At 38.2% G+C, this 12609-nt stretch overlaps 1 protein-coding gene across 1 annotated transcript; it reads left to right on the top strand.

Moving 5' to 3' along the window:
* The first annotated feature begins 31 nt into the window (after window positions 1-31).
* Window positions 32-2866, top strand: LOC132623559 (geraniol 8-hydroxylase-like). The gene is made up of 3 exons (XM_060338339.1): window positions 32-434; window positions 1092-1564; window positions 2181-2866. The coding sequence occupies exons 1-3, from the start codon at window positions 32-34 to the stop codon at window positions 2784-2786; spliced, it is 1482 nt and encodes a 493-aa protein (XP_060194322.1). The 3' UTR covers window positions 2787-2866.
* Window positions 2867-12609: the final 9743 nt, after the last annotated feature.

Raw genomic sequence — 12609 nt, 5'->3', positions numbered from 1 at the left:
TAGTTCACAAGCCAAGAAATTGAAGAGAAAAATGGACTATGTGAACATTTGTCTAGGACTGTTATTCGCCTGGTTTTTGATGCGTGGACTCATTTCACTCAGAAGAACCAAAAGACTAGCACCAGGTCCATTCTCTTTGCCTATCATCGGAAATCTTCACTTTCTTGGTGACAAACCACACATATCACTTGCTCAACTCGCAAAAACTCATGGTCCAATTGTGAATCTCAAACTGGGGCAAATAAACACAGTGGTCATTTCCTCATCAGTGTTGGCAAAAGAAGTCATGCAAAAGCAAGATTTAGCCTTTTCCAGTAGGTGTGTTCCTGACGTTCTCCATGCCGGCAATCACCATGATTTCTCCGTTATATGGCTACCTATCAATTCTCACTGGAGAACACTTCGCAAGATTATGAACTCTCACATCTTCTCAGGTAAGGGTTACAAATGTGTAGGTTTGCGGATATTTGGGCGCGTAAAAAACGAGTCCATAATTCAATCTATTCAACATGACCCAACCTTCCTTCTTTCTTGTTTTGTGTTTTTTTTAATGAAAATTAATTTGGCTTTCTTAAATTATTAGTGCCTCAGTTTCAATTTATGTAGTTTGATTGAGCTCGAAATTTAGAAAGAATTTATTTTTTGGGAAACTTATGATATTAAATATGTTATTAGATTTATGTATTCATAAGACTTTTGAGATGTCGTCTTAAACATACGACAACATTTGTGTGGCTATAAATGTTTGTTTTTAAAATTAAAAGTGGAAAGTTTAAGCTAAATTCTTTCAAATTTAGAAAACTATCATTTTTTTAAGAACAGGAAAAAAAACTGGAGGCGGGGGGGGGGGGGGGGGGGGGGGAGAGTTTAAGTTCTTCCAAATTTACATAATTCTCGGTTTTCAAATTTGATTTTATATGGTTGGATTGACTTGCATTTTGACCAGTCAAATTACACTTTTTCATTAGTTTTGACGCAATTGTTTGATGGATAGGCTCGAATTTAATTTGTTAGTACCCGATTTGTTTAAACTTCATCGAGTTGAGTGAGATAATAAAAAAATGGGTTGATTTAGTCACCTCCATTATCAGGTAACAAGCTTGACGCTAACGAGCATCTCAGAACTAAAAAGATTCAGGAGTTGATTGATTATTGCCACAACAGTAGCAAAGTTGGTGAAGCAGTGAATATCGGCAGAGCAACTTTCAGGACTTCATTGAATTTGCTGTCCAACACCCTTTTCTCCAAAGATTTGACTGACCCATTTTCAGATTCTGCAAAGGAATTTAAGGAATTAGTATGTAACGTCATGGTTGAAATTGGAAAACCCAATTTGGTGGACTATTTTCCCTTTCTTAAAAAGATTGATCCACAAGGTATTAGGCGACGCATGACTGATTATCTTACAAAGGTTCTTGACCTTATGAGTGGTTTGGTTGATGAGCGGCTAAATGAAAGGAAACTGGGAAACCATGCAAATGTTGATGTTTTAGATGTCCTTCTGAACATTAGCCAGCATCGCCCCGAAGAAATTGACAGGAATCAAATGGAGCAACTGTTTGTGGTTATTCTCTACTCCTTTTTCTCCGATACATTATTACATACCTGTTCATTTTTCTTATTTATTTGTTTTTCGTTTTCCGCCGCAAATGTGTAGGATGTTGCCACAGATCGCGGATCAGTTATCTTGAATGATGCAATTACCCTAAAACTTTTTGAGGACTAGAAAGAATATTTATTAAATATTTAAATTTATAATATCTTAATATACCCCTTATGTGTTGACCTCATTCTTTTTCATAGGCAAGCAAAACATGTGAAAATATATAGTACATTTTTTCTTTTTAACTGGTAGTGAGAATTGAACCAAGATCTCTTGCCTTCACTGATACCATATTAATTTGTGTGGCCATTTCAGTTAAAAACTTAATCTGTTAAGGAGAGCAACAATTTTGATATTTGATAATTTAGTTTGTATTATGGCTCTAGAAGCTGTTTGTTTGATACCTTGGTTAAATGCTTGTGGCAGTAATGCCACGCCTTATTAACAGTGTTTGGTCCCCTTTTTCCCGTGACAAAAATTCAGTTTGTCTAATTGAAAGCAACATGTGTTTTGGATCTACTTACTTGATCATATATAGCATCTACGTCACTGGATATTAAACTAGTAAGTTTTACAGGACTTGATTGTAGCAGGGACCGATACTACATCAAATACATTGGAGTGGGCAATGGCAGAATTACTCAAGAATCGACATACATTGGAAAAAGCACAAGAAGAACTTGCACAAGTAATTGGAAGAGGAAAACTAATAAATGAAGCTGATGTTGCAAAATTACCTTATTTGAGGTGCATCGTGAAAGAAACCTTTAGAATACACCCACAAGTTCCTTTATTAATTCCACGCAAAGCAGAGGAAGATGTTGATTTTTGTGGCTATACTATTCCAAAGGACACACAAGTCCTTGTGAACGTATGGGCAATTGGGCGCGACTCTAATCTATGGGAACACCATTTGGACTTTAAGCCAGAGAGGTTTTGGGAGTCAGAGATAGATGTTCGAGGTCAGGATTTTGAGCTAATTCCATTTGGTGCTGGTCGAAGAATTTGCCCTGGATTGCCTTTGGCAATCAGAATGTTTCCAGTAGCACTAGGTTCATTGCTAAATGCTTTTAATTGGAAGCTGCATGGTGGAATTGCATCTAAAGATTTGGACATGGAGGAAACGTTTGGTATTACCTTGGCAAAAGCTCAACCTTTGCTAGCTATCCCTATTCCAATATAGCTGTTGGGATAAACTTTAAGTTAGTCAATAAGACTACCACAATACGTATCATTTCTTTGTAAATGTAAGGAAGCTAGAATGAACTGCTTATATTTAAAAAAAATAAAAAAAAATCTAGTGTATGATGTCTATAATAAGCCAAAAGCAGTTAGGGATGGCGACGGGGCGGGGCGAGTGGGGTGGGGTGGGTGTTGGGGGTGTGGGTTTAAGCTTCCGTGGGTGCAAGTTTTTATGAACGTGGGGCAGTACGGATTCAAACATCTTTAAAGAGAATCAAGCGGGTGCAGGGTAGTTGCAGGTTGGGGTAAGTTTTGTAGAGAATTTTTTGATATCTGAGTTTGTCATTTACAAATTGTCACGACCCATTTTTGAGTCATGAGGGCACCCACACTATCCCCTGGTGGGCGAACCCTTCCCTTAAATCACGTCATGTAATCAAGAATTGCAGAAGTAAATGTAGAAATATACCGAAGTCACAATAGATATAAAAATAGCATAAGTGCGGAAGTATGAGTCACTACAAACCCCAATGACATGGTCTGAACTCGCACAAAAGCTTCTAATGCTAATAAATGTCTGGAATACTAGTACAAATCTCAAAAACACATAATAAGTCTGTTTGAATAATAGGAGATAGACAGATAAGCAGGGAGGGAAATCCGAGGCTGCAGATCCGGCAAGTGGCTCACCCTCGAGATCCCCTGGCAGTGGCCTCAGACACACTTGCGAGGTCGGAAACTGGAACCAATGACAAACTCGGCACTCAAGAATAAGTGCAACAAGAGTAGTATGAGTACAACACAAGTACTCGTAGGCATCATAGGCCGACAACAATTAGTTCACGCTTATACATGGAAAGAAATCAACAAGTAAGCAAATAAGCAGTCATGTACAGTCACAAAGCACGTCCAAGTATTGAATTAGAAGGAAGATATGAGATGCTAATAACAGTCAAGAATAATCAAGCGGATCAATGTCATGCTATGCAATGCCCCAGACCTCCTCTCTGATTCACTTACACACATGCTAAGGACAATGCCTCAAAGTCATGACCTATGGGCGGCCTGCAAAATCCATGTACCACACAAAAGATCAATTCCAATTAAGCCCATACAGATGATCGTTATTACCTTTTCCATTTGGGCCCACACAGATTCCCTTTATTACCATTGCTGTTATATCCCGTATTTTTGAACGTCGGATTAATTGTAAGCTGAGGTGGGGCCCACACGTCAAGATTTTTTTTTGGAACATGTGACAAGTTATATGAATCACATATGTAAAGTTAAACACAACTCATGAAGGACCCTGGGGCCAAATCAAAGTGGAAGCCCTCCAAACGAATATTTTTAAGAAAACGTTTTCGGGTGACCTGACTTTGAGGGGCAAACACGGTATTATAAGTTTGGAATTTGGAACACTACCAAGAAATAGAAGTTGTAGATAATTGAATTAGCTTTCCAACCATAGGTCGTGGATTCCCAGGTGACGTCGGTACAAGGGGATATGGACGTTTTAAGGTCGAAAGGTCAGTGGCTAGGCCCAACTCGGGGCCAACCGGGTTAGGCCCATGACAAAAAAAAGGGGAAGAAGAGGCCCAATAGGGGCCATCCGGCCATGGTCCATAAAAAGGACACAAGCCCAAGTGAACTATCCATGTGATAATTAAATAAAAGGGACCATTTAATTGTCTTGAAACATATAGAAGTTTCAAGAAATAAGACAAGGAGAAAAACAAAACAAGAAGAGCAAAAAAATAGAAGGCCATTCGGCCATAGCTCCAAATTTTTGCCCCTTTGAAATCTTCTCCCAAAACTTGTTTTCTTGTGGTATTCCTACTAATTCAAGGGTCCTCTACAACTTGGTGTAGTTATTTTGGAAGATAGGGAGCTTGTTTCACCAATTTAACAACTTAGTCAAGTGAAGAAGTTGGGAGAAAAAGGTAAGAACTAATTCCTTTTTATTATGTTATGAAGGTTTGTTTATGTTGTAGTATGTAGAAATGAGTAGAATTTATAAAAATATGAAAGTTTGCAAAGTGGGTGTGTATATATATATGTAGCCGTGTGTGTGTAATGTTGTATAGATAAGATGAGTTGAATTTTATGTTGTATTCTAGTTGTAGGTATGGTGGAATTCATATTGGAAATGAAAGTTGAATGAATTTGGTTGAAGTTGTAAATTGGGTATGGAGCCGTGTGGTGTGGAAGAGAAAAATGGAAATGAACTAATGTTGTTTAATATGTTAGTTGTGTTGTTGTGATCCTTATAATGTAAATGAAGGCTAAATGGTTTAATTTGGCATTGAAGTTGATTGTAGAAGATTATGTCATTTTACTATGATCTTATGATATTATGGAAATGAAGTTGTTAAAGTGTGGATTATTGTTGTTGGTTATGAATTTGTAAGTAGAAAATGTGTTGTGATGGTTTTGTTGCATATGTAGGAACTTTGGGTGGAATATGGAATTGATGGAATTGTTGAATATTGGATATATGGCTTGGAATATTCTTGGCTTATGTTTGAATGATCTTAAATTAGTGTATGAATGTGGAAATGTTGATATTGATTTGAAAGTGCAAAGTTGAATTGAAAATTGTTGCACTATTTGGAAAAGAAGACAATTTATGATAGAATGCGTTTCTAATCGATTGTTGATGATTATTGGTATTGTTGTTGGTATGGTTGTTGATATTTGAGCCGAGTTAAATCTCGGGGGTGTTGTATATATAGGGGAGATGCTGTCCAAATTTCTGTAGACAAGAATTGGGTAAGATTGAATTCTTAAAGCCTTATGATTAATATTTAGTAAATATGACCAATTGTAGATTTTGGACGAAACGGGATTTGAATTTGGAGAAGCGTAAGGAGTGAATAAGGTATGTAAAGCTTTACCTATTCTTCTCTTGGCATGTCCTAGGTATGATAGGCTTGGATACGAGCCTTGGGGACGACTCTACTCTTAGAAATCCGTACCTAAATTTGCCCCTTTTTCATTCAGTAGAATTGAATTGAATATGTTATGAATAGTTGGAAAAATTGCCTAAACATCTAGAACTTGCACAAATAGGACCCGACTATTTTAAAACTCTCATAAGTGATGTTATGAAGGGTAACATACGTAAATTATGTACGCCACCTCGTTTGATCCCAGGTGGGCCCACTATTCCCGGATTTTTCTGATTTGTTCCGTTTGACTTATTTTGAAGTGGAATTCAAAGGAAAATCTTGGCTACTTTTCTAACTACTATACGACAGTTGTTTTGAAGTATTTCGTAAGTCCCACAACGTATTTTGAAACATGAAAACGATTTCAGAAAACTTATTTTGACATAAACCATTGTGGCATCCATAAGGCATACGCTATGATTACCGTTTAGTTTCTTTATATGGTTTGTCATCTGAATTATGCTATTGAGTCTCCGTAAATGTGTTATATTTTATATTGCATTAGTTTCTCACTACTCCATTCGTGGATGCCTCAATGTTTCCTTCACTGAGCCCGGGCCAGGATATGTTATCACGCGTATTCCACTGCATTGTTCGCCATGCCTCGATGTGAGGGGCAGGTATACATGTACATGGGTTGTGGAGTATGCTGTGATATGTACACACATTCTGATATATGATAATATGATATGATGTGGCCATCTAATATGTTTGATATCTGCACATTCTGATATGTTATGATATGTTACGGAGTTATTCCCTACTCTGGAGTATGCTGTGTTGTGGCGCCAGTGACGGGGTGGCCACCACGTTCTGTTCACCGAGTCCCATAATGGGGGCCGGATATGGTATATGCTCTGATATGTATTATCTCTGTTCTGTGAGTAAGCATTTTGACATTCCGGTTACTGTACTTATATTCTGTACCCTCTGTTCAGATTATGATTCTGTTTATTGTACTTTATGCTTTACATACTCGGTACATATTCCGTACTGACCCCCTTTCTTCGGGGGCTGCGTTTCATGCCACGCAGGCACAGACGATCGATTTACCGATCCTCCCGCTTAGGATTCTATTCTGCTGTCTTGGAGTGCTCTGTTGTCCGGAGCCTACGTCTTGGTACAGTCTTTTTCCATTGTACATATGTATGTTGTTCAGGGGTATGACGGGGCCCTGTCCCGTCTTGTGATTCTGTTGCTATCTGTAGAGGTCTGTAGACATACATGTGGGTTGTGTATATGTTTTGGGCTGCTATGTTTTATGATAGCCTTATCGGCTTCCACGCGCTATATCGGTTTTACTACGACAATTAGTAACGTCATTCGACTTCTGTATGTGTATATTCTGCTTACATACTGGTTTGGGTTATTGGGTACGTACGGGTGTCCAGCACGGACACTAGTTGCGGCCTACGGGGTTGGGTCGTGACAAAAGTCGTATCAGAGCGGTTTGTCCTCGGAATGTGTCTACAGGCCGTGTCTAGTAGAGTCTTGTTTATTGGTGTGTTGTGCACCACATCTATAAATAGGAGGCTACAAGACATTTAGGGTGTTACCTTTCTTTGGATCTTAGATCGTGCGATAGGGCCCAACCATAAGAAATGAAATTCCTTTCTACTAACCCTTAATTTCAGCTGGAGAACGGTATCGACATAAGAGAGTGGCTAATGATATGGGAAGCTGCACTGTACACAGATAAGCAACGGTGCGAAAGGGGCATGTTGGATAAGGTAAGAATATTGAGATATGATTGAAAAATATGGTTGAAGAATGAAAGATAAGGTAAACAGGAAAGTGTAACAGGTGCAGTTTGAGTTGGACATGTGAGGTAAGTCTCGACATCTTTATACTGTTATTTGAAATTGTTAGCCCTGTGTGGCTATGATATGATATGATATATATATATATACATATATGTGTTGGCCCTGTGAGGCATGGTTGGTATTTCCTGCGTGCAGGTTTGGGGTAGTAAGAAGTACAGAGGAACCTCTGCCCAAATTTTTCCAGAAATATGAAGAGGAAAATGAGATATAAGTTCTTAACATGTTTTGAAAGTCGATACCGATAGGGTAAATCTATTGGGTTGGATTAAAGTTTAAGAGATACCCTCCATGTCATTCGTAAGAAGCATCATCCTTATTTGGGAAATTTTATTTCGAGGAAGCATATATGAACAGCAAATTCGCAATTCATCTAAACGGACCAGAATATGTTCCAACCACATTTTGCTTTAGAAAAGCCTATGTTGAAGGGCAAAACTGTCCAACGATTAAGTTTCCTCTAATTGGAAGAATACAAAGTGTATGACAGGCAGCTGGGAATTAAATGGTTCGCTCACGACTCAAAAATAAAAATATAAATATGGGGGTAATTATGTGAATTAAGTACTAAAAGATTCCGCGATGTTCGTTGGACTCTAGTTTTCTTCTGCTGGTGGTTGGAGAATGTCTTACAGTAACATTTTATCAGTTATCATCGACTAATTGGAGATGGAATTTGTGGAGTAAAAATTTAAACTTGCGGGCCGTCCAGGATTATATATATAGATGAAGGTAAATATTAAGGATTTAGAAAGGGGCGACACGGTAATTATATAGTCAGAAAAAGTAAGAGAATCCTCTCTAGACCGGGGTGGGACCCACTACGAGAACATTTTGAAAGTTGTTAAGACCCCGACTTGCCTTAAATTACGTGATAAAGGCCGTGCGGGGCAATTGATGCAATTATACCTGCCTTAACGTGTCTAAATGCATTAAAGTTTTAAGGTTAAGCGTGCCAGGGCCAGATCAATTTTGGGATGGGTGACCCCTGGGAAGTAAACAAAAATTTTCACAAAAATAGATATAAGAGACAAATAGGAAATTTGGAGTAACCTAAAGGAAATCGGGGTATGCGAGGTGATTAGCAACCTTAAAGAAGTCAAGTGAGTTAAGGTGGAATCGGCCGGTAAAGCAGAAGGAAGTGCACTGCCTATAGGAATAAAAGATGAAAGGGGCAGTCGGGTACTAAATAATAATTCATGGACTATCAATCATGCTGAGCATGAGAGTATACGCCATGGAATTGTAAGGATAATTAACATGAGGCTATGCTCGATTCCTAACGATAAGAAGCCACGCTGGAGAGCTAAAGAGGAATAAAGCTTGATGCAACGATCACCAATCTAAGGAAGTTATGAACAAGTGTACTGGCATCGAGGAATGTGAGGAAACGAAGCAAGAAAGTTACGATAAGAACCCAAGTATGTTGCGAGTTAAGGAATTAACTGAATTTGAATCATGAGTGGTTGCAAGTATAGTTGGACGCCGAGCGATTAGAATGATAAAGCCATGTCATGGGTGCACGTTCTGAATATTGATATGACTGACCTTAGGAAGGAACACAACTATTATGCTCGTTAGCGATAAAGTCATGATTGGATAAATATTTAAAATGTAATGTGAAAGGAAAATTTATGCGCCAAATACGTGGTTCCGGTTAGAAAGGTTGTGGCCAAACAATAACAGGGAGGAGATGACCTGGGGAGCTGAATAGGAAATGAAGAAGAAGTACCCTCACATGTTTCCTATGCGTACGGGTAATTTAAATCCCGTAACTGGTTATATTGGTTAATGAATAAGTTATATGTGCTGTCCATATGAGGAACCTTCACCAAAATGCTTACAAGACCCTATAAGAATAATTTAACATTCGAGGACGAATGTTCTAAAGGGGGGGAGGATGTTATATCCCATATTTTTGAACGTCGGATTAATTGTAAGCTGAGGTGGGGCCCACACGTCAAGATTTTTTTTTGGAACATGTGACAAGTTATATGAATCACATATGTAAGGTTAAACACAACTCATGAAGGACCCTTGGGCCAAATCAAAGTGGAAGCCCTCCAAACGAATATTTTTAAGAAAACGTTTTCGGGTGACCTGACTTTGAGGGGAAAAACCGGTATTATAAGTTTGGAATTTGGAAAAATACCAAGAAATCGAAGTTGTAGATAATTGAATTAGCTTTCCAACCATAGGATGTGGGTTCCCAGGTGACGTCGGTACATGGAGATATGGACGTTATAAGATCGAAAGGTCAGTGGCTAGGCCCAACTCGGGGCCAACCGGGTTAGGCCCATGACAAAAAAAAGGGGAAGAAGAGGCCCAATAGGGGTCATCCGGCCATGGTCCATAAAAAGGACCCAAGCCCAAGTGAACTATCCATGTGATAATTAAATAAAAGGGACCATTTAATTGTCTTGAAACATATAGAAGTTTCAAGAAATAAGACAAGGAGAAAAACAAAACAAGAAGAGCAAAAAAATAGAAGGCCATTCGGCCATAGCTCCAAATTTTTGCCCCTTTGAAATCTTCTCCCAAAAATTATTTTCTTGTGGTATTCCTACTAATTCAAGGGTCCTCCAAAACTTGGTGTAGTTATTTTGGAAGATAGGGAGCTTGTTTCACCAATTTAACAACTTAGTCAAGTGAAGAAGTTGGTAGAAAAAGGTAAGAACTAATTCCTTTTTATTATGTTATGAAGGTTTGTTTATGTTGTAGTATGTAGAAATGAGTAGAATTTATAAAAATATGGAAGTTTGCAAAGTGGGTGTGTATATATATATGTAGCCGTGTGTGTGTAATGTTGTATAGATAAGATGAGTTGAATTTTATGTTGTATTCTAGTTTTGGGTATGGTGGAATTCATATTGGAAATGAAAGTTGAATGAATTTGGTTGAAGTTGTAAATTGGGTATGGAGCCGTGTGGTGTGGAAGAGAAAAATGGAAATGAACTAATGTTGTTTAATATGTTAGTTGTGTTGTTGTGATCCTTATAATGTAAATGAAGGCTAAATGGTTTAATTTGGCATTGAAGTTGATTGTAGAAGATTATGTCATTTTAGTATGATCTTATGATATTATGGAAATGAAGTTGTTAAAGTGTGGATTATTGTTGTTAGTTATGAATTTGTAAGTAGAAAATGTGTTGTGATGGTTTTGTTGCATATGTAGGAACTTTGGGTGGAATATGGAATTGATGGAATTGTTGAATATTGGATATATGGCTTGGAATATTCTTGGCTTATGTTTGAATGATCTTAAATTAATGTATGAATGTGGAAATGTTGATATTGATTTGAAAGTGCAAAGTTGAATTGGAAATTGTTGCACTATTTGGAAAAGAAGACAATTTATGATAGAATGCGTTTCTAATTGATTGTTGATGATTATTGGTATTGTTGTTGGTATGGTTGTTGATATTTGAGCCGAATTAAATCTCGGGGGTGTTGTATATATAGGGGAGATGCTGCCCAAATTTCTGTAGACAAGAATTGGGTAAGATTGAATTCTTAAAGCCTTATGATTAATATTTGGTAAATATGACCAATTGTAGATTTTGGACGAAACGGGATTTGAATTTGGAGAAGCGTAAGGAGCGAATAAGGTATGTAAAGCTTTACCTATGCTTCTCTTGGCATGTCCTAGGTATGATAGGCTTGGATACGAGCCTTGGGGACGACTCTACTCTTAGAAATCCGCACCTAAATTTGCCCCTTTTTCATTCAGTAGAATTGAATTGAATATGTTATGAATAGTTGGAAAAATTGCCTAAACATCTAGAACTTGCACAAATAGGATCCGACTACTTTTAAACTCTCATAAGTGATGTTATGAAGTGTAACATACTTAAATTATGTACGCCACCTCGTTTGATCCCAGGTGGGCCCACTATTCCAGGATTTTTCTGATTTGTTCCGTTTGACTTATTTTGAAGTGGAATTCAAAGGAAACTCTTGGCTACTTTTCTAACTACTATACGACAGTTGTTTTGAAGTATTTCGTAAGTCCCACAACGTATTTTGAAACATGAAAACGATTTCAAAAAACTTATTTTGACATAAACCATTGTGACATCCATAAGGCATACGCTATGATTACCGTTTAGTTTCTTTATATGGTTTGTCATCTGAATTATGCTATTGAGTCTCCGTAAATGTGTTATATTTTATATTGCATTAGTTTCTCACTACTCCATTCGTGGATGCCTCAATGTTTCCTTCACTGAGCCCGGGCCAGGATATGTTATCACGCGTATTCCACTGCATTGTTCGCCGTGCCTCGATGTGAGGGGGCATGTATACATGTACATGGGTTGTGGAGTATGCTGTGCCATGTACACACATTCTGATATATGATAATATGATATGATATGGCCATCTGATATGTTTGATATGTGCACATTCTTATATGATATGATATGTTACGGAGCTATTCCCTACTCTGGAGTATGCTGTGTTGTGGCGCCAGTGACGGGGTGGCGACCACATTCTGTTCACCGAGTCCTATAATGGGGGCCGGATATGGCATATGCTCTGACATGTATTATCTCTGTTCTGTGAGTAAGCATTTTGACATTCCGGTTTCTGTACTTATTTTCTGTACCCTCTGTTCAGATTATGATTCTGTTTATTGTACTTTATGCTTTACATACTCGGTACATATTCTGTACTGACCCCCTTTCTTCGGGGGCTGCGTTTCATGCCACGCAGGCACAGACGACCGATTTACCGATCCGCCCACTTAGGATTCTATTCTGCTGTCTTGGAGTGCTCTGTTGTCCGGAGCCTACGTCTTGGTACAGTCTTTTGCCATTGTACATATGTATGTTGTTCAGGGGTATGACGGGGCCCTGTCCCGTCTTGTGATTCTGTTGCTATCTGTAGAGGTCTGTAGACATACATGTGGGTTGTGTATATGTTTTGGGCTGCTATGTTTTATGATAGCCTTATCGGCTTCCACGCGCTATATCGGTTTTACTACGACAATTAGTAACGTCATTCGACTTCTGTATGTGTATATTCTGCTTACATACTGGTTTGGGTTATTGGG

This window comes from Lycium barbarum, chromosome 12 (genome assembly GCF_019175385.1).
Source record: "Lycium barbarum isolate Lr01 chromosome 12, ASM1917538v2, whole genome shotgun sequence".
Lineage (NCBI taxonomy): Eukaryota > Viridiplantae > Streptophyta > Magnoliopsida > Solanales > Solanaceae > Lycium > Lycium barbarum.
This window is presented reverse-complemented; position numbering and strand designations above follow the sequence as displayed.

Bases quoted from the DNA above. Each gene is read 5' to 3' on its own strand.
- LOC132623559 (XM_060338339.1), top strand. From the start codon at position 32: ATGGACTATGTGAACATTTGTCTAGGACTGTTATTCGCCTGGTTTTTG. The intron at 435-1,091 runs GTAAGGGTTACA...CTCCATTATCAG, and splicing joins GAACTCTCACATCTTCTCAG to GTAACAAGCTTGACGCTAAC. The intron at 1,565-2,180 runs GTTATTCTCTAC...TAAGTTTTACAG, and splicing joins AAATGGAGCAACTGTTTGTG to GACTTGATTGTAGCAGGGAC.